The 26917-nt window shown below is 37.6% G+C and overlaps 1 protein-coding gene across 2 annotated transcripts in view; it reads left to right on the forward strand.

The window, feature by feature from the left end:
* Positions 1-26917, forward strand: part of LOC122816525 (E3 ubiquitin-protein ligase RNF31-like) — a 1306074-nt gene that overhangs the window by 1043140 nt on the left and 236017 nt on the right. For both annotated transcript variants that reach the window (XM_044089364.1, XM_044089365.1), the window contains exon 3: positions 5420-5518. In XM_044089364.1, the coding sequence (XP_043945299.1) occupies positions 5420-5518 (99 nt within the window). The remainder of the gene's footprint in view (positions 1-5419; positions 5519-26917) is intronic.

Genomic DNA, 26917 nt, shown 5'->3' on the forward strand with positions numbered 1-26917 from the left:
CTATGTACTGATCAAAGGCCAGATTGTGTCTACATATGTTTCCAGATCCTTTACTACTGGGTCGACTCTTAGGGGTGTTTTGTCAATGGAGTAACTTAGATTGACAGTGTCCCAAAAGACATTATAATGCATTTTTTAGCATTGCATTTTAGAATCGTACCTCTTAACTTTCCAGAATTTTGCAGACTGTCCAGATTATTTCCTTATATTTTTGGTCTGTTTCTCATAAAATCTGTGATTTTCTTTCAAACTATTAAGGATTATGCTCACTAAATAATGAAACATTTGAGTCTGAGAGTTTATATGAATGATAGCAAAGCCTGTTATTCTAGCAGCTTTCTAAGTTTATAAGGGCAATATTTAAACTCTGCCCCTGATTTTGGACCCTTATTCTACTATTTTTTTGGTTTTGTCTTGAATTCTTAAGCAAAAGCTGAGAGTTATGCAGATGGTTAGTCAAGCATTAAAGATATGCAGCAGGTGGATTGGACACTCTAAACTGGCCGTGTGTGTGTGTGTGTGTGTGTGTGTGTGTGTGTGTGTGTGTGTGTGTGTGTGTGTGTGTGTGTGTGTGTGTGTGATACTGATGAACTATCTTGGCAAGCCTAGCCACCCTGTATAAACCTTGACTCCAGGTGATTATCACGGTTGAAGTGACATCCCAACCACATGTGCAAAAATGGGAAAAGGGGTCGAGGATGGATGGATTAATGCCAGAAATTAAAGTTTCATTTGTCCATTGTTCATGCAAAATCTGTTCTGTTAACATTTTAAATGAATAAATAATCATTACAAACTGTCTTTATTCACGTGTTATTTTTGGCTTTGTCCAAATTTCTTTCCAAAAGAAGTTGATTGGTTTGCCTCAGAAACACTTACTTTTGTGTTTCCACGGTAACCGTGAGGTAGGACAGCTGGAAAAAGATGATTTATTATTCAAATCATCTTTCTCCTGCTGCCTGAGCTTGTGGTTACCTGAAAAATGTCAATGCAAATGATTCTGTGTAATTGCTGCACCAGTGGCAGTTTAAGGACACATTGGGCAGCTGTTAAATGTGGGGTGGGGGTCTTTGCCCCCCCCCCATTCACACACCCTATGGTTTTAGTGCCCATGTGAGAATTGTTTGTTTATTTTGTCCAAATAACATAACAGCCAAGTTTTTTTAAAGAAATCTTTACCGTAGGCATTCGTTTCTGCTTAAAACTCTGCTTTGTTTTCTGTTTGTAGCATTCACCTCCACTGCATATCCCATCATTATAGGTGTATCCTCTTCCACTTCCTGTGACCATGAGTTTGCTGGTTTTTGTTGTTCACCTTCCTACTGCACAACATTGTTGGAACTTTGGTATCCCCATCCCTGCTTTCACTTTTCTGGACCAGTTCAGCAACGTGTGACCATGAACTGGCAGCATTCCTCTGGTTCATCTTTACTCCTCAGCTGACATAAAACACAGACTTCCAAGCCTCCTTCTACAATTACTGTAATCACATGCTTATCTCTCCTCTCATCAGTAACTACCTTGACAATTGGCAAGTTTGCTGACTCCTTCTCATTCAGACCTGCTGTCAGCAACATTTTTCCACAGATTGTTCATTTCTCTGCTGCAACTTGCAATTCTACTCATTCCTCCTCCTCCTCCATCTCACTCCTTCCTTTTGCTACACACTGGCTCACAAACAGGAAGAGAGTAGGGAGATTTCCCAGGAGCCCTGTCCGATTTCGCTTAGTATAAATTCCACCTTGGGTATCCCCAGAAAAGGGTCTGCTAGCCTACTGTGACTAACCTGGTCAACAAAGGATAAATAAAATAAACTGTCAGCGCAAGCAGATAAACTTAGAAGGTATATTGAACAATATAAAGGAAAACAGAAAACAAACATTTCACTGATGAACTAAAAAGATGACACCAAAACAAAAAGCTTTATAGAGAAATGGGGAAGAAAACAACTGCAATAGTAACATCGCCTAAAAAAGAAAAAAGAAATTGATGCATTTGGGAGAAGGATTTATGAAGATACTGTAGATAATAGCAAATATGCTAAATGTACACTTGGGATAAAAGAAATTTAGAGGAAATTAAATGAAATACCAGCCAGAGTAATTGAGACAAAAATCAAGAAAGGCTTGTAAGTAGAAAACTCCAGGCTTATATGCAGCACCCAGCTTCTAGCTAAAGATATTACTATATTTGCACACTAATTTAGACCAGAGTAAAAGTTATGTATGTGCACATTCCAAATTGTCACCAACATAGTCAAGTAAACTGTGCCCCTCTTTAAAGTAAACCTGCAAACCATCCTAAGAACTGTAGAGCAATAACTTGCCTTTCAATGATATACAAGTTACATACCAGAAATTATAGTTTATAGTCACTTAGAAAAAACAGTCAGTCAAGGCACTAGAATATAATGTTAATATCACAAAATCATATGGAACAAAACATCATCTGTTATTAAATAAGGCCATAACACAGTGCTGTAAAAAATGGAACAGGCACTAAGTATGGCATTTGGGTAGATTACAAAAAAGGATTTGACAGCATTATGGAATGCTTACAGATGTATAAAAAGTACCCTGCATTAATAAATTGCATACCAGTCACTATGAAACAGTGGCAAACCACTTTACATCTGAGTCACGATAAAGGTCAAATTGCGATCCTGTGGACAAAGAGAATTCAAATATGGGTTTTGCTGTCACCACTGCTCTTTTACCCTCATCATAACCCATGACACTGTTCAGTTAGCAGAGTAAGCTATGGCTACAGCTCAACGTCTAGAAAACAAACTTCCCTGATCTTATCTCATCTACTTTTTGTGGATGATTTAAAACTATATAGTTCATCAAACAAGCAACAGATAGCACAATTACAGATGGTTAAAACTTTGCCGTCAAAATAAGAATAACAATTTGTTTTGATAAATGTGCCAAAACAATGTTAATAGCAGAACTGAGACATCAAGAAAATGTCCACCTGGACGAGGAACATGTTATAAAATTAAACTGAGCAAGAAGGAATGTATAAATATTTGTAAATAGATGAAGGGCCAGCAGTTCACCATGTACAGCATGAACAAATGAGAACAAAGCTTAGTAAGAAGTATTTTACAAGACTAAAACTAATATTGAAATTTGCCTTGTTATCTAGGAATAAAGTTCAAGTTATAAATCATCTTACTTTTCCTTCTGTAGCTTATAGTTTTGGAATGTTTGGTTGGCTCCAAAAATTATTAGATCAGTTGGACAGGAAAACTGCCTCATGCTTTTCATATAATATATAAAAAAGCAGTGCATGGCATGATTATATATCCCTTGGTTTGATGAAGGTGTGGGCCTTCTTGAATGTGACTATATGTATATCTCTGCAGTCAAGCAAGTGCATAAATATTTGTTGATATCATCAGATCCAAACATAATGAAAGTTCTAAACCATGAAGAAAACAAGTCATAGATGACATGCTGGTTCAGGTTAACAGAAACATTTTGGAAAGGAGCAGGTATGGAAATCAAACCACAAGTGATCAAAAATAGGTGGTAACGAGGTGCTGTAAAGCAAAAGAAAGGGTGAAAGAATGTAAAAGAAAAGGAAAGAAAACTGGAAATGACGAGTAGAGAACTGCTGGACCAGTCATAAGTTGATCAATATTTGACATATGAATGTCTAAAGAGAGGTGAATTTAAAGCAAAAGCTGAACTGTAGTAACAGCTCAAGATAATAGGCCACATACGTATTGGTTTGCAAACGCTATAGAAAAGTGGATGATACGGACAGATGCAGATTCTAAAACACATTTCTAGAAACTGTTGCATATCTTGTTGCTGGTTGCTGGTTATGTGCTCATGGGTGGGCGTCAGTATATTGAAAGCCACAGTAATTTTGCAAGATTGTTACATTGGGGATTGTGCAAACACTACAGCTTAGAAGTAGCTGAGAAGCATTGGAAACGTAAACCACATAGAATTATTGAAAGTGAAAAAGTTCTGATCACTTGGGATTATCTGATACCAGCATTCATAGAGTAGAAGCAAGAAAAACAGATCTTATAGTCAGACAAAAAAAAAGACAAATGTCATTATTAAAATAGTGCAACTAGCAATTATAGTATCTTGCATACCAAGAGACATAAAGTTGTAAAATACCAGGATATGCAAGCCGAAGCTAGAACAGTGTAGAATAGGCACCAATACAGTCCCAACAGTAGTAGAAGCAGAAGGGCTAATAAAAATAACTTTGAAGCATACTTAGCTATGCTACCAATGCAGGTAATGCAATATGAACAACAGAAGAGGCAGTTCTGGATACGTTGCTAGTGATTAGAACAGTACTCTTGGCAAACTTTAAAGATTTAAACAATGTTAATTTCATAAACTTTATTTTTACGATAAGAATATAAAATAAAGATAATTCACAAAGTTTGAATCAGGTCTGGTATCCCACCTATAACCGAGAGGGTGATAGGACTAACGAGAAACAGAGTAAAATTGATTAGTCCAGAGAAAAATTACTTTACCTTTCAGATCTAGGAGACACTCTCGCTTTCTGATGCCTTCTCTGTAGGAGGACTTTAGATGTCCTGTTTATTCAGTTAAGTAGGTAGATAAATGAGAGTTCCTGTTCTAAAATGTTCCCGTAATAAGCAAGGACACTTATTCATCTACTGAATTAATTACTCAAAACTTCAACAAAGCATCTTTATCTGGACTAATCCTTTATACTCTCTGACTTGGGAATGGTGTCCATTCTTGTCAAAGATGTTAGAAATCCCAAACGTGGAGAAATTAAAAAAGCCAGAAATATTTCTTGTGATTTTCTAAACTAAATTTTTAATATGTTATTCTTGTGCCCCTCCCAGCAGCTTCAGCTTAAGTCCCCATTCCAAAACACCCTAATCTTTTTGAATGATTTGTTTAGAGCTGCCTTATAACAGTCTTTGGTTCTCCAGTTAATGTTTGGTCTGAGGTGCTTTCCATGTGGAGTCTGTAAATCTTTTCTGTGACCATTCCTCCCACATCTTGAAGATATGTGGAGAGGTTTGTTGACTATCTTCTGAACTTCCATTAGTATGTATACAGTGTTTGTCCTATAATGGGATGGCATCCCTGCTAGGATTGGTTCTTTATTTTACACCCATTGCTGGCTGGGATAAGCTGCGGCTTCCCCACAACCTCAAATGGGGTACATCAAGTATAGGAGAAGGAGTGACTGAAAAAATCCTTTTCAAGAACTCAAGAGATTAGTCTTTTGTCTGCTTGTCATTTATAGTATCATTAAGATTATGTTGATTTTAGGGCTCTGATCCTATTAGTATTATATTAAAAATGTTAGTATTACACGCACGTGATTTCATTTAATCATCTGTCTGAAACAACTAAAATGTTTAGCTTTATATCTTGCTTTGATTCTGCTTTGTCAACAGATCCGGCACTACCTTGACCCAGAAGTTCATGAGCTGTTTCAAAGCAAACTACGAGACAAAACATTAATGGACATGCCAAACTTCAGATGGTGTGCTAATGTAAGGGTGCATCTATTTCACTAGTTTGTTTTAAGATTGTATCGAGTACTTTTGCTGGACTGCTTACTCTGTTCAATAAACTGTTGCTTTTTATAAGCAATGAGGTAAAAACACAAAGAATTCCAAAGTGGACAAAGATGAGATTTCATAATTCAAAGCTGTATTTAGTTACGTTTGTAACAAATTAAAATGGTGAATCTTTGCAAGATGCATTGAAGTAATGAATATTTAATTACAGAAATGTAGATACCTAGAGATACGATACTACAACAGCTGTTTCAGCCCTATGAACACAGGCATATGGTTTGAAATAAATTTGACATCCAGCTGTGACATCACCATTTGTCTCCTGTTTAGGAACTCTGGAGTTACCACTTCCTACTTTCATTCCTTTGTCTATTTTAAATGTTTTGAATGTGTTTTCAGTTGCCATAGTGCTGCTGTTAGAGACATGGTCACAAGGGACCAATTTCAGTCTCAGATGGGTAATACAAAGAAAATTAGAATTACATTTCGTATGAGACAGCAAGAGTATAATGAAAATACACATCTGTAAACTACTATTATCAGCTAATAAAATATAAAGAGGAACTATAATTCTAATGTACATTATTTATAAAATTCAAGATAAAACTCATGTAAAAAGTTAAGTATCGGTGTGATCATTACAGCTGTGTTGTCTAAGTGGGAATGACAGGCTAGCAGAGTAGAATGAAGAATGTTAGACAAAGGTTGTGAGTAATTGGGAGGAGAAGTTATATTAATTAAAAGATTATCTGAGTCAGAAGTGAAAACCGATGCAGTAGAACCTTCCGTATGTGGGATACTCTGCGAGTTACTAGTAAGAGAAAGTGATGTAGCTCAGGTTAGGTGATATGCCTAGATCACTGGCAGTGATATTTGGCTGATGAGAGGAAGTGAGCCCTTAACAGAGTCCGACATTTTGGGTAAGATGATATGTCTTTTATTTCCAAGGGAATACTTTCCCAGAGATTTGGACCTATTGTAAAGAAACAGTGACCTATACAATGGAGTTTAGTATTTGAGGATTGCTGTGTGGAAGGCAGAATGATTGTGATTTCTGAGGTTGTAAGAGGAATGTTATCTAATTAATTTAGCTGCTAGTGGAGAGAAGGTCTGCTTGACTAGGAGTTTGATTAGTTAGGATCTTAAGAGAAGGTTAGCCCTTTGTTGAACAGAGAGCCATTTGCTCTTTTTTCATTAATTTACAGTAGTAATCATTTTAAGGGAACTGGGTAATAGGTTCATAAGTTGTTACTAGATTAATAACCAGTAGCACCCTTACAAGCCTAGCTGCGCACACCAAGCCATTTGGGTCCCAAGTATAACCATCTATACGGAGGAGCATGTTAGTAGGGAGGTAACTAAGGATTTGTAAGGAGTTGTTAGTTAGGGTAATATTTTTCTTATTGACTACTTCTGTCCATATGGGACATGGGGACTAGACCAGTGGTAACTTTATTATTTCCCATCCAGTTGTCAAGGTTTTGTATGAGTAGGGACAGGGAAGACCTAGTGCAGGGATCCTTTGGGACACATATCTGTCTATGCCGCGTGTTCTGTTTTGTCACAATTGAAGTTCAGATTCCTGGATCTGGTGTTTGTTTTGCACATGTGCAACAGATCCATCAGGCTAGGTCTGAGGAAGCCTTATAAGCCAGGCAAGGATCCCCTGTCAACATCCTGTAAGAGACTGAGTACAGAGACAGAGCCATTAGGTGATCAGTGTAGGACAGGGTATTCATGCCTTGAACTCTCCTGTTGAGAAATCGTTGTGGCATTCCAACTGTTACAAGTGTCTGGTTAGATACGTGCCAAAAGGGGAATTGTATTCAATGATAGGTCTGATAAGGGCTGAATAAAGTTGTACTATAACTTCCTTGGAGCTGGGTGCCATACCCTTACCTATGTGAGGGGGCAACATATAATTATTTTCTTATTATCTTAGCTATGTGATGGTCAAAGGACAAATTGCTGACTATATATGTTCTCAGATCCCTTACTACTGGGTTAATTCTTAGGGGCATTTTATCATTGGAGTAACTAACTTAGGTTGACAGTTTCCCAAAGGACATTATAATGCTTTTTTGGCACAGAATTTCAGGCTGTTTTGGAACAGTTATTTGTCTGAGTTAAACCCAGTTGTGAGATGTTGATGTCTTGGGAGGAAACAGTAATAGCTCCCAATTCATGCTCAGCTGCAAACTTGGTGAACCAGAAGCCTTGAACATTAGCCTTGACTTCCAAGAAGTTTATGCCAAATAGGAGCAGGTCTAGCAAGGATCCCTGGGTGTTCTGCCAGTGACTGGTCTCTTGGTGGAGGTGGTCTCACCTATCCTGACTTGGGTCCTGTCTGTGAGCCAGCCAGCAAGCTAGTGAGTTATGTAAGGATTTGTGCCTAGCTCAGAGAGCTTGTCAAAAATGCCGGAGGGGGTATTGTATCGAATGCCTAAGCCAGGTCAAGATAGGCAATATGCACTGTTTTACCATTGTCCATTGCCTTGGTGACCCTGTCAAAGAATTCTACCAGGTTAAGTAGGCATGGCCTTCCCTTCTCAAAGCCAAATTGGGATGGGTTTATTGTCTGTAGGTTGCCAGTGTCCTTTCTTATCATTTACATGATAATTTGTTCATTGGCTTTACATATTAGGCTTGCCAGACTGATGAGCCTGTAGTTCCCCAGGTCGGTTGATGGTCCACCCTTGTGGAAGGGAATGACTGTTGCAGTCTTCCGTTCACTTGGAATGTAGCTTATTTCAAGGCTGTTTTTGAAGAGTGCCTCGAATGGTCCTGATAGGTCATGTCTTAGACTGTTGAGAAGGAAACAAGGGATGTTGTTAGCAACCATGGAGGTGTTGTTCTTGGCTTCAGCGAATGCTGCCACCACCTGTTTGCTGCTGATAGCTGGGGGAAGTATTTTGGAGGAGATTTCACCTGATGGAGTTGAAGGGGATTCAGGAGTGAAGTTTGAGCTAAATTTATCAGTCAGTAGATTTGCTCTGTCACCCTAATCGGCAAAGATGGTAAAGTTCACCAATTCAGCACACTGCTGTGTGTTACTTCTAAGGTTCTGGACATAGCTGAAGAAGACCTTCTGATTGTCCTTAGTCTGCCAGGTTATCCTGACCTTGAAGTTGGTCTTGCTGGACTTAGACCTCTTAGTTTCTTATTTAGTTGTGTAAGAGAACACTTGTCTTTAAGGGAGTTGCTCTTCCTGATTTTGGCCTTGGGTTTTCTTTGTGTATTATATACCCTGCTTAGGTGGTGATTCCACCATTGGGGTTTGTTATTAGTATTTGTTGTGGGTTTATTTCTAGTAGGGAGGGTAGTTTCTATGCATCCATTCATGTGTGTATAGGGACCCTGTGAATAATTCTGCATAGGTAGCTGTGGTATTGGGGTTGCCTTGAATTTTGACAAACTTGTCACGTAATAGGATGTAGGTTACCTTTTAATTGTTCCTATCTCTTACTGGTTTAGCTGGATTTTCTGGGCTGGACTTTTACTTCAAATGAGTTAACTTTGTGATCTAACCACACTAGTGAGGACTTGACATGGGGGGTGCAATGCTGTCCCATGTTGGTGAGTGCCATATCTAGTATGTTTGATCTCCTGGATGGAATGATATCTGTTCGAGGGTGTTTTGTGTTAATAAAGTCCATGAAGCATTTTTCCTTTGAGTTTGAGGCAGTGCACAATTCCCAGTTTAGGGATAGTCAAAGTCTTCCATGAATAGGGTGTTTATATAGCGAGTACCTTTAGTAAGTTTAGGTAAGAGTTGTGAGACTCTAGGGGCATATATGGCAACCTGTAGCTAGCCATGATATGGTGAGGGACTTTATCTAGGGTGACTTCCACATGGATGAGCTCCATGGTATCACCCTGTTTAACCAATCTGGAAGTATGTTTGTTGGTGACTTTGATTGAGACACCTCCACTTTTGGCCCCAGTCTGTGCTGCTGCTGTTCTAAATGTGTGGAAAGCACTGCAGCCTTGCACTTTTGGAGTACTTTCTACAGCTGTAAACCAAGTTTCAGTCACAGCACAGATGTCTACATTCTCCCGAGTGAGGATGCTTGAAGGATGTGGACTTAGCTAAGGATGTAAGAACTTGTTTTCATATTCTGTTTTTTGAGTCATCACATTGCCTGTTTTGAGAGATTTTTGAATTGGCTGTATTGTTGCCTATTGCTAAGGTAGGGGTAGTTTTTCCATGCTTCTTCTCTAAGCTTTAAAATGAACTTCAGTTCAGAAGTTACTCAGTCATTTATTTTTGGTTTGTAGAGTTAAGAAATTATAGAGTAAAGTGTGTCCTGAGGAAATCTGTGTGTAATGGTGATAGCTTCTGCTGTAAGGTTAGAGTTGTTTAGGTTTATATAAAAGACCAGTCTGTGGCGGAGAGGACTTCTTTAATTTTTTGACATTTGAATCTGTCTTAGGCTTGAATGAGACCAATTTAGGGGGGGTTGTTATGGGTAATGTATTTTGGGCCTGAATTAAATCAATTTAAGAGGATTTTTTTGTTATGAGGCATGCATTTTGAAGCTTATTGTGCAATGGTCACTAATAAGAGGGTAAATGATAATGTTTGAGATTAAACTGGGATTGATATTAATGATTATATCTAGAAGGGACTGATTGTTGATGACGAAAAGGTGGGCTGTTGCAGCAGCTTAAGGTTGAAATGGAGCAGAATTTCATTGATGTCTTGCTGGACGGATTGAAGTATATTTAAGCTGAAGTCACCAAAGTGACCAAACTCATGTGCTGTATATCATCAAAGATCTTGCTGAAGTCCAAGTGTACCATACTGTCTCAGTTCTTCCTTTGTTCACTCCACTAATAAAAAAGGTCATATAACTAGATCAGATTGGATTGGAGAACCTCTGCCAAGAAAACCCATGCTTCTGGCTACTGGCAAGATAATTAACATTCAGAAATTTCACCAACTTGCTTCAGAGAAGCTTTCCTATGTTATTCCCAAGGCTGAAAAGGAGACTAGCATGCCTAAAATTACATATCTCTGTTTGTACAAGGGAGCCAGCTACTGTTTCTAATCAGACCCCATGCTTCAAGCATGCCGATAAGCAAGTTATTTGAAACATGTACTTCATCTTGGAAAAGAGTCTTATAGTTTCATATGTAAGTACCAGGCAAGCTGTCCTTGTGGAGCATTTTAAGCCTAACCAATTTTTCTCTGTGAGAATTAAGCTATGTACGTCTTGTTTGTGAGGTAAACACCTTAACCATTATGCTAATCCCCAGCCCCCAATATTGTAGATCTAGTAGACCACTGAAAAAAACAGACAGGTATATAGACTGTTCAAGACTTGGCTGTGATTCATCTTCCATCAGCACTTCCCCAGCCTTCTGTTTAACCACATTCTCATTTACTCTACCTTCTCATGCTAACAGGCTTTCCTCTGCAAACAACATAGAGTTGAAAGGCACCTTCTGCTTGGATGGTCAATAACTAATGCAGCAGCACTATGGGTGTAGTCTACCCTCCATAAGTCAATTACACTGAAAACTTTCACTCTGCAATAAGCATATCATAGACTGTTTATACCCAGACATATTAAATATATTGAAATAAATTAAACTTTTCAGTCCTTGGTAGGGGTGGCTCGTACTATAGGACTGCACCTCCCCCCCCAGCTGTAGAAAGAAGAAAAAAACAAAATAACAATAAACAAAAAAAAAATTGTGAGTCCCGGAATTCCGCGCATGTGTGCTTGGAGTTCCTGGAACTCACAGAACTCTAGACTGCTGTGTCGGCAGTCAGGATAGGGGGGAAGGCATCTCTGCCCTGCTGATGCTCAGAAGTCTATGTGGTGATGACTGCATAGAACGGAAGAACTCCAGACTGCATTGTCTGCTGGCTGGAGGCTACTCTCATGGGGAATCCAGCCAGGAGGACAGTTGAGCCTACACTCTCGTGGGGAAACCAGCCGTTAGCTTGCGCGGAACTCGGGAAACACTGATACTGCAGAAGAACTTGAATGGGAACGGAGGATAACTGAATTCATGTAGTGTGTGTGTGTGTGTCTGTGCGTGTGTTATTCTCATGTATATATGTATGTGCATCTGAGTAATTGTATTGAACTATTTTAATGGTACAATACACATTTCAGTAGTGACAGACCCATTGTATTGCAAACCTCTTTTCCCAAACTGCAGCCAACTGTTGTGAAACCCTGACATTCCACATTTAGTCAATTAAAAGCTTCTTTCAATAGCATATTTTGCTTATTTGTGTGACTTACACTAGAAAAGGTCATGTAATGGTTCATGTAATTTTCTGGAAAATGTGAAAGATCTAAGAAGATGAAGTAAATGAAATATCTCTACACAATGTTACTGACAATAGCAGATCGAAGTATTTGATTTCTGTTTTTTGAGTAATCAGTAACTACCGCTCCGTCAGTCTGACGAGCCTGATCTGCAAGGCCATGGAACGTATTATCATGGAACTTATAAACAAAGACATTGGCAACCTTCAAACACTGGACCCCACTCAGTTTGGGTTCATGAAGGGACGATTTTGTCTCCTGAACCTGATTGACTTCTTAGAATCAGTCTCCAGAGCTTTGGACAAGGGTAAGGTGGTCCGCACAGCCTATCTGGACCACGCCAAGGCCTTTGACACCATCCCTCACTAAGGAATCATAGATAAACTTACTAAGCTGGGCATTAATCCTTACATCACTCGATGGGTTGCTGACTGGCTTACTGACACAACCCACACTGTAAAAGTAGCTGGCTCCAAATCCAGCTCCAGACAAGTGGAGTACCTCAAGGTTCAGTCCTGGGACCGCTCTTGTTTGGCATCTACTTCTCTGAAGTACTGGCCAACTCTAAGGGACTCTGGCTAACAAAGTTCGCAGATGACTGCAAACTGGGAGCAATTATTGAATCCCCAAATTATGTGGATATTCTACAAAAGGGCCTTACAGAAACAGATGCTTGGTGCCAGAGCCATGGGCTCAACCTCAATGCCAAGAACTATATAGTTATCCCCTTTGGGAAAAAACATGTACCTGTGAATTACCACATAGGTGGCAGTACATTAAACACAGAAAGTGTGATAAGAGACTTAGGGACAGTGGTATCACCTTCAATAACCACATCGCCACAACAGTCAGGAAATCTTTCTATGTGGCACACCTCATCACCAAGGGCTTTTCATCCAGAAAAAAGGAGGTCATTGTCCCCCTGTACTCATCCCTCATTAAACCTATTATAGAATACAACACCCCATTTGATATGAAACTCTCAAGACATCTGCAGCAACTGGAAAGGCCGCAGTAATACCTCACTAAAAGAATCACAGGCCTAAAGCAGATGCCCTATGCTGACTGTCTAAAAAAAAACTCCACCTATACTCTGTCGCATATCGTCTACTCAGAGGTGATTTCTACTTAGCATACAAGGCCGTGTCAAACCCAGAGCTGCTGGACATGCTACACTTAAAGAAATCCCAATCCCTCAGAGACACACGCTCCAGGGATCTAAACCTTGCCATCACAATGAACAAAACATGTTGGAGGGGTAAATTCCTGACCCAGAGACTCCCCAGACTCTGGAATAGACTGCCCATACATGTCAAGCATAGTGCCTCTTTGGCCCTCTTCAAAAGGAACCTTGATGATTGGATGGGAGATAGGAAATTCACCCCGGAGATCACGTCAGTCGCCCTGCTAGACAGGGGTCCAAGGAAGTAAATACCGTGGGAAGAAATAGCCAGGGAATTGTTATGGCTGGGCTTGCATAGGCCCTAGGGCTGATAGCCCAGTACCAACCTATGAACCTACACATTTGACAGTGGAATGCTTTTTTTAAGCATGAACTATTTCAAGGTCCTATACTTGCATATAGATTAAACACAACCAAACAAAAAAGCATAGTCTACAAACTGAAAAAACAAAGAACAACAAGCCCATAGCTATGAGGAAAAGACTGCACTGAAAGAGTAGCTGTTCTGAACCTGACCAAAGTCTCACAACTTAATTTTTGTACAACTAATGATCTGTTAGAAGACAAGGAAAATATAATTCTTCATTTCATCTCCCAAGTATGCACTGACATAACAAATTTCAACCTCTCATGCGTTTATGACTTGCCAATTTAAGTTTGTTCTTGTCCATTTGTTTTATAAACCAACTGCTTTATTTATTTGATATTTGTTAACAACGTAAGTGGGCTGGTCTATTGGTAACTGCATAAGTGGACTGGTATACATTCCACAAGTCTTTTTCAGCCTCAGGTGTGTGTGCAATGCTCAAGTTGCTATTATACTGGTAGATAAAGAGAACTCAGAATACACGGTGGTGGGCTTAAATCCTGTACTTTGGGGGCAGGTGGCAAGAGCCTGAATTTCCTACTCACCACCATTTGTAAAACATTTGCAGATTTTTGCCTCATATTTGTTCTGTTCCTCATAAAATCTGTGGTTTCTCTATTTTTTCCTTATGCAGTTAGTAGTGCAGTGGTAGCATTGTTGCCTAACAGTTACAGATTCTCTGGTTTGATTCTTGGCTGGGGTGCCTTCTGTGTGTAGCCTGCATGTCCTTCCTATGTTTGTGTGGGTGTGTGCTGGTGCCCTCCCATCTTACAAAGACATTTGTCTGAAGTGTTTCTCCCTGGGCCTCTGCTGAAAATTGGCTTTTGTTCAAAGTTAGACTGTCCTGGTTAACAAATGTTAAATAAATAAAAATAAAATCTGTGGTTTCTGTATTTTGCTTCCTTACACTGTCAGTAGCACAGTGGTAGCATTGTTGCCTGACAGCTATGGGTTTTCTGGTTTGATTCTTGGCTGGGGTGCCTTTTGTGTGGAGTCTGCGTGTCCTCCCTGTGTTTGTGTGGGTTTCCCCTGGGTGCTCTGGTGTCCTCCCATCTTACAAAGATGTGTTTCTCCCTGGGCCTCTGCTGAAAATTGGCTTCTGTTCCAAGTCAGACTTTCCTGGTTAAATGTTGAATAAATAGAAATGACAGGCATTTGAATTTCAGACTTCATATTCTTCAGAAAGTACATGGTAACACAAAACCTTTTATTCTACCAATTTTCTAAGTTTATAAGATGGTTATTTGAAATTTGTCCCTATTTTTGGGACTGTATTCCCCCATTATTGGCTTCATCCAGGTGTTTTGTGCTAAGGTTTAGAGCTATGGTGAGAACTGAATTCACTGAATATGTTTTGGGGCTGTAGTCCCCCATTACTTGCTTTGTTCAGGTGTTTTGTGCTAAGAGGTTAACGGCTATGGTGAGAACTGAATTCACTAAATGGTAGCCATTTAAGTTTCAGTCTTCTTCTCTTTCACAGAACAGCTGATTTGGCATAGTGGTATGTTGTTCTGACTCTTTTGCACAGAGTCCTGGGTTCAAGATTTGGCAGTAAAATGTATGGTGGTAACACAGCATTTTATTCTAGCAACTTTCCAATATTATACAAGCAATGTTTAAAATGTGTCCCTGGTTTTGGGGCTTTTGTCCCCCCCCCCAATAAATTTAGGCTTTTTTCAGGTTTCTTGTGCTGCAAAGCACAGAGATACAGCTGAGTGTCAAGTAGATTTTACAAGGAGCTGAGAGCTGCAGGGGAACAAAAGGTTAGTGCTGCTTATGCTGAGCTCACTTGCATTGTTAATAGCACAACAGGCAGTGCACTTGCATTTGATGCAGAAGGCTGTGGGTTCTACTCCTACAGTAGATAGATGCAGGGGGTGGATGCCGCAGACCTTTTTGGCGAAGATACCTTGTAACTATGAACCTATTATCAGTTTGCCATCCATTCCATATTGCAATATTACTAACAATTTATTCCTCAAGGGCAACAGGCACACTATTTGTAGATGAAACAATGAAATATAAAGTTGTTTGCTAGCAGCAACCTCTTAGTTAGTTAAAGATCTCTTTAATGTGGAATTATTTAGATGACTTTTACTTCTTCAGAGATTGTGCATATTTACTGATACTGGTGGACTGTAGAAGTTTGAGTAGACTTTTATGATGGAAATGTTCTGACCTGGGCAGTTTTGTCATTATTGGTGCATGCATTTTGTTTCATTGTTTACTGGAAAAATGTTCAAAACAATAAATTTAAAACACCCTCTAACAACTGCACTGTATTGTACAAGGAATATAATTTAATACAATCAGGAAGGTGTATCAAAGAGCACGTGTATGTTTCATGTGCAAGGGGCCTATGATTTGAAAACAGCCCAAAGTTAATCTTATCTGACACTGGCAAAATGTATTTTCTTTGAATGTGGGTTTCAGTTCTGTTTCAATGAATGTGAGTTTCAAGGACAGAGAAGTTTTAATGCCAAGTCTATTTTCATTGTGAGACTGCATTGCTTTGTTTAGCAGATATCTATTAGTGTTTGTGCTGTAAAATGCAAAATAAAACTTTCAAATGAAATCCAAATCATTGCAGAAGTAAAGCAGTATGCACATTACAGTGTTTATGGTAAATGGGGTGAAATGACCAAAGAATGGGACATTGGAATGGCTGCAGGGGGGAGGCTCCATTCGACCATGATTTTGTGAGGGGGGAAGGGCAGCAAACTCAGACAGACCCAGCTAAATTATACCTCTCAACTGTCCAGATTTTTGCAGAATGAATAGATTTTTGCTTCTTATTTTTGGTTTGTTACTCATAAAATGTGTGGTTTTCTGGCAAATCATTTAGGAATGAAGTCACTAAATAATGACAGACATTGAGTTTCAAATGTTGTAACCTTCAGAAAAATGCATGCTAAAGCAAAACCTGTTATTCTATCAACTGTCTTAAGTTTATACAAGAGCAATTTTTAGTACTGTTTGTATGTTCCCCCAATATATTTGGCCTTGTCCAGATTTCCTGCATTAAAAGTTTGAGAGTACGTGCAAATAAATCACTTTATAGAATTAGGAATATCCAAACCTCTCAACTGTCCCCAATTTTGGCTCAGTGTTGCTCTCCCCCTAATAATCCTTCCGCAAAATGGGAATTTTGGAAGAAACCATGGAGGGTTTACAATTATAAATAACTGTAATGAACAGAGTTATAGATTACTTTTATTTCAGGAAATGCATGTAGATTCTCTTATTTTGTCAGCTGCTCAAGTTAACAGTACCAATACCAAAAAGGTGTCCCTTCTTTGACAGATTCCCAGCTGTATTGTGTGGCAATTTTATATTTTTGCATCACATTTTTGGCCCGTTTTTCATAAAATTGTGGTTTTCTGGCAAATTAGTGGCAAATCATTAAAGACTGAAGTTAGAAAATAATGGCCGACATTTGAGTTTCAGACTTCACACCCTTCAGAAAATTCTTACTAATGCAAGACCTACAACTATTCTATTATCTTTCTAAGTTTATAAGAGCAATATTTAAAAATTGTCCTTATTTTTGAGCTTGTGTCCCACTTCTGTGTATGGCTTTGTCCAGATTTTTTTCTCTGAGGTTGAGAGGTATGAGTGTCAGAGCCATCACCGTCAGCCAGAGACATTTCAAATTTTGACATACTTCTTGCACCCCACTCCCCCATGTAGTGACTCTGGATGTGTCCAAGCAAGGCAAGGAGCAGTTATGCAGTGTAAGTGTGCAGAATATTCCCCCATCCAAGATAGACACAAGTACGACAGTGGCTTTTCATCTGTCCTTGATTTTGCAGAATATTCTGTTTTTCTGTCATATTTTTATGCTGTTGATTTATGCTTCTTCTTCTTCAGAAAATGCATGCTGTCGCAGTGCCCTGTTGCTTTGTGTTTAAGTAGCAATGCTTTAATGACCATCAGGTAAGCATGTTGGAGATTGTAAGATGCAAGTAAGCTTTAATAAGCATACTGTTAAATAATTACCAACATTGAAAGCCTTTTTGTTGTTGCCATGCAGAGAATATTTACATAACTAGATAACATATAAGCCGTAGGTATTGAAATGCATATGACAGTATTTGTAATAAAGGACAGGATTATAGTATTTTCAGAAGCTCATTACATTTGTTGGAGACTTGCAGTCATCTTTGCAGGCTTTACCCGTAAACTAAACAGAATGCCAATCTATCATGTGTGGTCCATAACTTGTGCAGTAATCCTTTAAGCAATTTATCTTGAGCTTGTTTCTTGTTTGCCATTCATTTTTTACTTTGATCATGTCTTCCCCATGAAACAAGTAGCAGCAGGTCTTTTTTGGATAAGAAACATTTTTACAAGTTGGGATATCACAGAGATTGCTACTTTCAGCATGTTACTTGGTTATTTTATAAAGCTGAATATAAATTATAATTAGAACTGCAGTGCAAGGAGAAGTGGTTTGGGCTGAGTGCTACTTGTTTTTTTTTTATATTTGATTTTGACTAGCATTCCAGTAATGTATTTAAAAAGTAATTTATTTTTTCATGTTTCACAACCTTTGTGTTTCCATAGAGATATTATGTAAGCTGTCACGTAGCCAATGCATTGAAATATTTTTTTCTTGTACACTTCATGTTGTCTTGATTGGAGTCTCGTAATGAAGGTTTGGCACACAGGTCAGTGTATTTAATAAAAGTTCCAGTTGTAGTTTTGAGCATAGCTCCACCCCATTCTGGTTAGCTACACCCCTTCCCATTGGCCCCATCTATTCAGCTGTCTCCTGCAAGCCCCCCTTTAATTTGAAGTCACCAGCCACCACTGGTCCTTGGTATCAGATCCAAGCCTTGAACAGTCTGTATAGTTGTCTGCATTTTTTGGTGTATTTGAGAAATGTTTTGCTGATTCACAGTAATGTTAGTGAATGACTGAATTCCTGCAGCACCATAATTCTGTAGTCCAAAATTATGAGTTTTCAGTATTCATAATTTGTGTTAGGTTCTTTCTCATGAGATGTTTCACTGTTTTCCACATATTTGTTCACTTGCCCATTTGACTGTTGTGGCCTGTTTGCACTGTATGTTTCATGTTTAAATTCCCACTCACAAAAATCTTCCAGATATTGAACTTTTATATTGTAGACCATTGTCAGGTATAGCATATATATATTGGTCACATATGCATTAATGCAATTATTAAGCCCTGTTGCCTGCCAGTTTATTTTTGGGAATAATAATCTATAGGTTAGATAGATGGCTTCTCTAACCTGGAACAAGTTAGGGGGCCACTTAGCTCCATGGGCAAAACTCCTCCTCACTAGACTGTGAAGCTTATCAGTTAACATTCCTCCTTTTGGTGTATTGTTATAGTATGTACTACAAAAAGTATAGCTGTGAAGCCATTGTTCTTTCTGAGTGCTCATTCCTGGCCAGTAAATTAGATTTTTTGCTCTTGCTTCATATTTTACTTTTTCCAGAAGAGATTCATGTATCCTACAAGCATTGTCTTCTTATTTGATAGGAGCTATTATTTTGCAGCCGTAACATTAGGCCATCGACACAACTTATTTTTTCCTTGGAAAAAATATTAAATTTCTTTCCTTATTGATGTGTTTTTGTTCCCACCAGTCTACTGATGCAATATCTTTTAGTTTGCTCATTTCTATGCCAGTGTCACTGTATTTGTAGAATTCACGTATGTTTTCTTATGTCAGTGGTACCTGTGGAATTACCAAATGAATCTGTATTTCTTATTCTACCAGATCTCATTTCATCCCATGTATGTATGCAGTACCCCAGTACTACATGCTGTACTGAATGTATTTCATCTTCAAGTCATACTTTTATAGATTTAAGTAACATCCACTGCAATCTTGGAAGTGCTTTATACATTGGCTTTCTGAGCATGCTTTTAAAGGACATGTGATCTGTTTCCTCCTGGACTTATTTGTCATAAACATATTAACAGAATTTCTCGCATGCATTTACTTTTGCTAACAATTCCTTTTTGTGCCAGAATGTATCTATTTTGTGCATCTGAAATGCTGTGTACCAATAGGCAGCTGATCTGTTCTCTTGCAGGATTACAGCATCTGTACTATTCTTACCAGGAACTACTTACAATACAACTGGCTTATTTACATAATATTTTAATGTTGGTGCATCTGCTACCAGCTTTTGAGCAATTCAAATCTCTTTGCCCTATTCAGTGCTCCATTCTGGTTATTTCTTGCTGCTTTGGAATTTGCACGATTGCTGTGGCTTTTCTGGCATCAGTTTCTGTGATGGTAGGTTATGCCTCGTGTATTTTATACTTCTCATTCTCACTTTAATTGTTCATTTCCCTTTATTCGGCTTTACACCTAGTGTGCCAATCATGTCTTTTTTACTTTATGCCTGCAGTATATGGGCTGCCTTATCTCATTCGGACCTACAGTGGTTGAAAGACCACATGTAGCACCATTATTTCAGTGTGACTCATTTGTAGTACTGAATATGTAGCATTCATTTCCATGTCTGAGTAGTTTATATATGAGAGGAAATAATTTTACCTGAACAAATAAAACAAAAAGATGCATCACTTGTTCATTCTAAAAGATTTGCTCTCACTTAAATCTGAGCCTCTGAGCTCCAGGGAATTGTACAGCCTGCCAGCAGTCAGGAATCTAACACATCATTAACTTATTGATAGCAGGTATAACTCGGTTAACTTGAAATTATGCTGTCCTTATCTATTCTGCAACTATATCAGTCCCTTTTCATGGTCATCTTGAATCTACCCTCATATCAACAGATCATCAGTTATGTTTTCAACACTATACAAACCTTCATTTACTTGAATAACAGCTCTTTGGAACAACTCAGCTATTGATAAAATGAAAATGGAAGTCTAAGGAATATGTATCTTCCTGGTGGTATACGAATTTTACACAGTTTGGAAGATTCTTTCAGTAACTTTGTCTGCCATAATGCCGTCCTTGCATTTTATACAGAAAAAAACGCATTTATCTAGATTGATGTCACTAATTCAGCTGTAAGCAATAAGTAATGCTAACTTGTAATAACTTTATTCACATCATATGGATTAGTATAAATCCAAATTGTGTCTTTCTTTATAATAAGAACCATGTTAGTCTTCCATTTTGCTATCTAATTGCATTTGAATGATACTTAAGCATTCTTCATGCTCCATTTCTTGCAGCATTGTACTCCTAAAAGCTGTAAGTACTTTTCTTGGAGATGCGCCAGTGCCATAGCATTAGTACTTATTTGTTTGTCATATTGTCTTGGAAAAATCATTCAGACAGTAATCTATCAGCGTAGTTTTTTGACTGTATGACTGTTGCCTAACTCATGCATGCACTTTTTGGTTTCACAGTACGAATTATTTTGCCATTTTTACCTCCTCAGAAACCAAGTGATATAAATATTATATTAGCTAACTTCTTTTAGGTTTTATGATTTGTAAAATTATATCCTAGTTTTAATTTTGTATATTTATGTTCATAAAAGTAACTTTTGGCATATTGGCAGTGGCTCCTGCAGCTAGTATGAACAGTGTGCATACAGCTCTCTTTTTGGTGCTGTTGAACCACAGTGGTTAGTGTTGTTCCTCACAGCACGTGTAATGCAGTTTGGTCTTCAGTTGTGATGCCTTTTTGGTGAATTCTGCACATCCTGTCCATGTCTGTGTCAGTTTTCTCTGGATGATCTGGTTTACTGCAACATTCCAAAGATGAGCCATAGGTAAAGTGTTATTCCTTCAAACTGACAGTAGATATCTCATGTGAGAGTAAAAGAGTGTATGCATTCTGCAAGGGGCTGCTGCACCATTCAAGATTAGCAGCTCTCTTTATGCCCATTTAGTGTAAGAATAGGCTGTGGTTCCCATGTAACTCTGAAATGGATTAAGCAAGTTATCAGACATTTAATGAATGAATTGTGATCTTTTGGCTCACTTGTGCTTATAGTTCTACTTCTGTGTTTCATTGAATGGCTCCTACAGCACCAAGCACTTTTCTTCTCTCTTAGGTACAATGCCTGTAGCACATCTACATGCTCCCCATGAAGCACCCCAAAGCTAAAATATAAAAATCAGTCTAAGCATACAAAGGTAGTCACTAGATGTCCTGCTTTTGTATTTGCACAGAAACATAAAATACTGTTTCCAAAGGAAAAACAATGTCCTTTAATGATTTCAAATGAGGCTGTCATTATGCATCCACTTGCCTGGCTGTCTTGACACATCTACTCCTCATCTGTGAGTACCTGGTTGTCCTGACACATCGACTGCTGAGCTGGGAGTTAATGTCATTTTAGCACATTATCTGTATGATCAGTCCACTGCCTCATCGGTTCAGCGTGAATAATAATGCATACTTTTGAATCATTTCTTATTTAATCACTCACGCATTATGACTATTGTTCCTGCTTTCCATAAAGTAGTCCAGGTATAACACAGACCCCTGCCCAGCTGATTGGCTGTTCAGTCATGTAAATGGATGCCTGTGCCCTGTTTCCTTCTAGTCAGCCATTTATTCAGCTTCCTGTTCATTTACAGAGCAGCATTTTATTATTTATAGCTTATTTTGGAGGCATATATTTCACCTGTCTATTATTTTGCCTTGTAAGACTTTTTTGATTGCTGATAAATATTTGAGGATTACAGCAAATCAGTAAAGACAGGTATTATAGCTTTACAATGAATGCTGTTCTGTTAACTTTTTAAGTTAAATTATCCAGTGTTCTCAAGCAAAAAAGATGGGTGGCATTATCTGGATTTGGAGGGAGAGCAGGTAAATGATTCATGCATTTGATCACCACCAGAAATATAAAGAGTGTGTGTGTGTGTGTGTGTGTGTGTGTGTGTGTGTGTGTGTGTGTGTGTGTGTGTGTGTGTGTGTGTGTGTGTGTGTGTGTTGCTTACATAGAACCCAAGCAAATATGGTTTCATAATATGTAACCACAACAAATTTTTACATATGTAACTAAATAGCTGCAGTATTTAAAATCTGTCAGGATTTTGGTAATTTGAACATTATTTTTGGCTTTGGCCCTGCTTTGTGATATAAGGTTCAGAGGTGTGTGTGTTAGATGTTATTGGGAAACTTCTCACTGCTGTCTGATGTCTGATCACTACCATGTTTCACATACTTGTTTACCACTAAATATGATTTTTACACATTTTAGATAAATATTTCAGGCAGTGTCCACATAGTAGTATGGTAGAATAGAACTCTTCAGCACACAGGTCAGTAATGTCTGCTGACCAAATTACAGAGGTCAGTAAGTGAGAAAGCTTGTTTTTTTTATACCAGATAATTAATATGTGCCATGAATGTAAAATTACCATTAGGACAGACTTGCATGTTATTATCGTCATTGTGGAGAGGAGTGTGCTGAATAACTTTTGTATTTATATATTATTTTGTAACTTCTATAATTTTTGAGATATATCCGTTTGTTTAGAGGTAGGGTGGAAAATTGCATTCACAGAATTGTAGCTCAAGTGATAGCTGTCCATGCAGGAACTCTGCAGGACAGCTCAGGGTAGGTATGAAAGAGTTATAAGTAACGTCATGTAAAATATTATAATCTACATCTTTGTGTTTCTAAAATCAACATTTTGCTTTATCCTCAGCATTCCTTGCCAAGAGTGCGATATCAATTCTTGCCTCAATGCCTAAAATGCATTTCAGACTTCACTAGGTCAAGTCAGGCAGCTTATTTAGTTATTTACTTACTTACTTAGGTGTATGTTTGTTTTAGTTGCTTTTAAAAAACAATAAACATTCATTTGAGCATGTTTTTTGTTTTTCATATCTCAGCAAAATGCCCTTTTCTAGAACAGATTTTACAAGATTTATAAAAAACAGGAAGCTCTTCCTCTCATGCCTATACCCACTTGTTGTACACGAGAACTTGAACTCATATTGCACAAGCTTTTATCCGGTGTCCGTTCAAGTAATCCATAGAATCATATGACCTTGTAAAGAATAAATGGAAAATAAATAGCAAGTTCTTGTTACGAATACAATAATTACGGAACTTTATTTCTTCTGTCATATATATTTCCTCTTCAAGAAAAGTAAAATAGTGAAATACTAGCAATGCTTCTTCTGTGACACTGTACCTTTTAAAGTTCCTCTGCTAAACTATTCGGTGACGGCTGATAAAAGGTTGTGCTGTGGAAATGCAGGCCTTCTGTATGTACTATGTTTGGGAATAGGCATGAAAGGAACAGCCGTCCTGCTTTTTTGCAAATCTTGTAAAATCTATGCAAGAAAAGTACATTTTCAAATGTACATTTTCAGCTCAGAAGAATTCAAGTTGATTCTACTTGGTACCAGCAGTCTAAAATTATACATCTTGTAACTATGCTACCAAAAGCAACTGTTTTTGCCTTCTTGGTTGATAATCCTGGATTGTAACATAATAATTCTTCATATGACAGTTCCACTGGTTCATCATTATCTAAGATTAAAGTAATATGATGTATTATTTTTCCCACCAGAGAGCATTTCATGAACAAGATCCCCACATATGAATCCAGTTGCCTGCTTCTCCATAACCCTGACAGTGTTACAGACAGCCATTATTTTTTCTGCCATCCAATAAACTCATTAATATATATTTGTTTTGCTGTATGGCTCTATTCCAGAAAGATTTAAATGAAAATAAGTATTTTTTCACACTCCCTGAAATTCATGTAGCCTAATATTCAGTGGAACTTCAATATTCAATTTATTTCAAATTTTCATAGTGTAATCTAAATGTCTAGCTCTTGTGAATCTTATTATTTTTGTCAGTTTCCTCTGCTGCTGTTTAGAAAGAGACCTGTGCCCGAGTCCCAAATATTAATGATCCAGTATATTTTATTCCTACTATTCTTGATAACATAGTTGAAAAATGTATAATAAAAAATGAACGTCTAAAAATACAAAATGACCATCTTACATACAAATCCATCTGGTAAGCACTTTCATTCTCTTCATGGAACTTCTTCAGACCAAGTTATATAATGAACAAACTTATTTTATTTTATTTTTATTTATTTTATTTATTTTATTTATTGTTTGACAAAGATAGGGTCTCCCCATATAACATTTTTAATTTCTTGAAAATTCATTAAGAATCTCCAATTATTCTTGATTATTCCTTTGGTTTTACATTCATCTACTGAATTGTCTAAAACACATGCTAAGGAAAAATCCTTTACATTTTCTTTTGACTTGCTATTTACATTTGCTACCTTATGTTCCCTTAAATTTTTTACTTCCATCCAGGAATTGCTAATAACGTTCTTGGGATACCCTCTTTCTTGAAATTTCCTTTTGAGTTCTTCACATTCTTTTTCAAAAAAGGGTTCCTATTATATGATCGATGATGCAATCCTTCGAATGCGTCTTGATCGAACTTGAAAGTACGAAACAGCAAAATAGCGAAATGGCATATAAGCAATTTCTTTCCCTGGGAAAGAAATTGCTTGGCCGCCTCCATTACTTTACCGGTTTCGTCACTGTACTGTGATCTCAGGATTGGTATATTTAAGTAGGGGGTGTGTTGGGGGGCACAGCCCATCGGGGGATGTGGGGGGGTGAAGCCCCCCGCTTTATGTAATGTTTTGATGTTTTTATTTTTATTATCGTTTTTTTTTTTTTTTTTTTTGTGGAACAGCAATTTTTTTCCCTGGGGGAAAAGAAATCACTGTTCCGAGTGTTCAGAATTGTACGCTTTCGCTTACATCGGGTCGATAACTCAGCGTTCCCTTTTTTAGGCATTTGCTGATTTAATATAGACCCCTCAAAAATACTACCTCATCTGTTAACCTGCTTATTCTAGTGAATTACCCCTTCACTATGTTTTTTTTCCAGGTTAAACTTATGCATGGTATTGTAGTGGAGATAGCTGTTACTTTGCACTTCCTTTTTATAAATCTTAACTTTTAAAGCATTGCTAGATCTGTATACATTCAGGTCCAAAAATTTAATGTTGTCCTTCGTATAGTTAAATGTCAACCGAAGGTAACTCGTGGATTCATTCACATGTTTTTTTTCAGAACCATCCCAAATAAAAAATTAATCATCATCTGTACATGATGATATATTTTGCAAAAACTGATGCTAAAATAACTTCTTTTTCCCAGTTCATCAAGACTATATTTGCATAGCCGGGGGCCATAACAGCCCCCATAGCTACACCATTTTTTCCATTGTATATTTCATCATTATACGAAAAAAAGTCTATGATAAAATAACATCTGACATTTCTGTGAACCATCTCACTTGTCTGGTATTAAATAATCCTGAAGTATGAAGCTCCCTATTCACCATTTTCAACCCTTCTACATTTGGTATGACTGTATATAATGAGGCAATATCTGCTGTAATTAATCACCTGGCATCATGTATTTTCACATTCTTCACTAAAAGTTTAAATTCAAAGGAGTCTTTAAAAGAAGATTTACTTTGAACAACCAACTTCTGTAAATATTTATCTACAAAGATGGCTAGAGGTTCAGGCTTACAGCCTTGACTGGCTACTATCAGTCTAAAATCAGGGTAATACAGGGAGGGATACACCTTGGTCTGAAGAAGTTCCATGAAGGGAATGGAAGCACATACCAGTTGGATTTATATGTAATAAAGTCATTTTGTGTTTTTAGCTGTTCGTTTTTTTTTTATTATTTTGCCTTTTACTGCTATTTTCATTTGTTTGTTTGGAAGTTTCATGAGGTACTAACAGATGAAAATGTGTTTACCTGTGTATAATATTTGCTCAACTCAATAACTGTAATGTTATTATTGTGGTCTAAAAATAAATGAAGTTAGGTCCATTTGGTACATTTCTACATATTCACAGGACTGTAGGGGAATTTACTTTCATTGGAAAAAAAATAAATGGAAATAAATCGTACTGTCTTATCTTTTTCTTCTGAATATAGTAAAGTTATTCATCTAGATTTGTCAGTGGTTTCAGCTGACATATATTATTAAAGAGTTTATATACTACAATTTTGTTGTCTGCTAGTTGAATATATTGATCTAATATTGAACAAACTTTGTGACTGTTGGCTCATTGACTTGATAACTTTGTTTAACTAACATTTGCTGCCATTAGCACATCCCATAGGATTCTTTGTGTGTTCCCTCTCTAAATAAACTTTTTCCAGATTCTCTTTAATCTGTTATACCACTAATTTTCAGGGAGAATCGACACATGTTTAATAAAAAAAGTCTCAAAGTGAGTACAGCTTAACTTCATTAAATTAATCCTGCCTGCAAAGGAGAGTTTCAGGTTGTCATGTTTTTTGAAAATTTTAAGCTGCGGTTCATGTATAAATATATAGTATCTTTGCATGATTCTTTTTTTTTATTTACTACAGTAAAATTGGAATCTAGTACAGTATTTCAACTTAGTGGGAAGACCTTTGTTTTGATGGGTTTATTGTATATCCACTTACTTCCTTAATGGTTTTAGCAATCTAGCTTGTGAAATGGTAAAATTATATCAATTGCATACACTATGAATTTACTGCTGTTATTT

The sequence above is a fragment of the Protopterus annectens genome, chromosome 12.part0, assembly GCF_019279795.1.
Source record: "Protopterus annectens isolate FY-2018-M chromosome 12.part0, PAN1.0, whole genome shotgun sequence".
Classification (NCBI taxonomy): Eukaryota; Metazoa; Chordata; order Ceratodontiformes; family Protopteridae; genus Protopterus; species Protopterus annectens.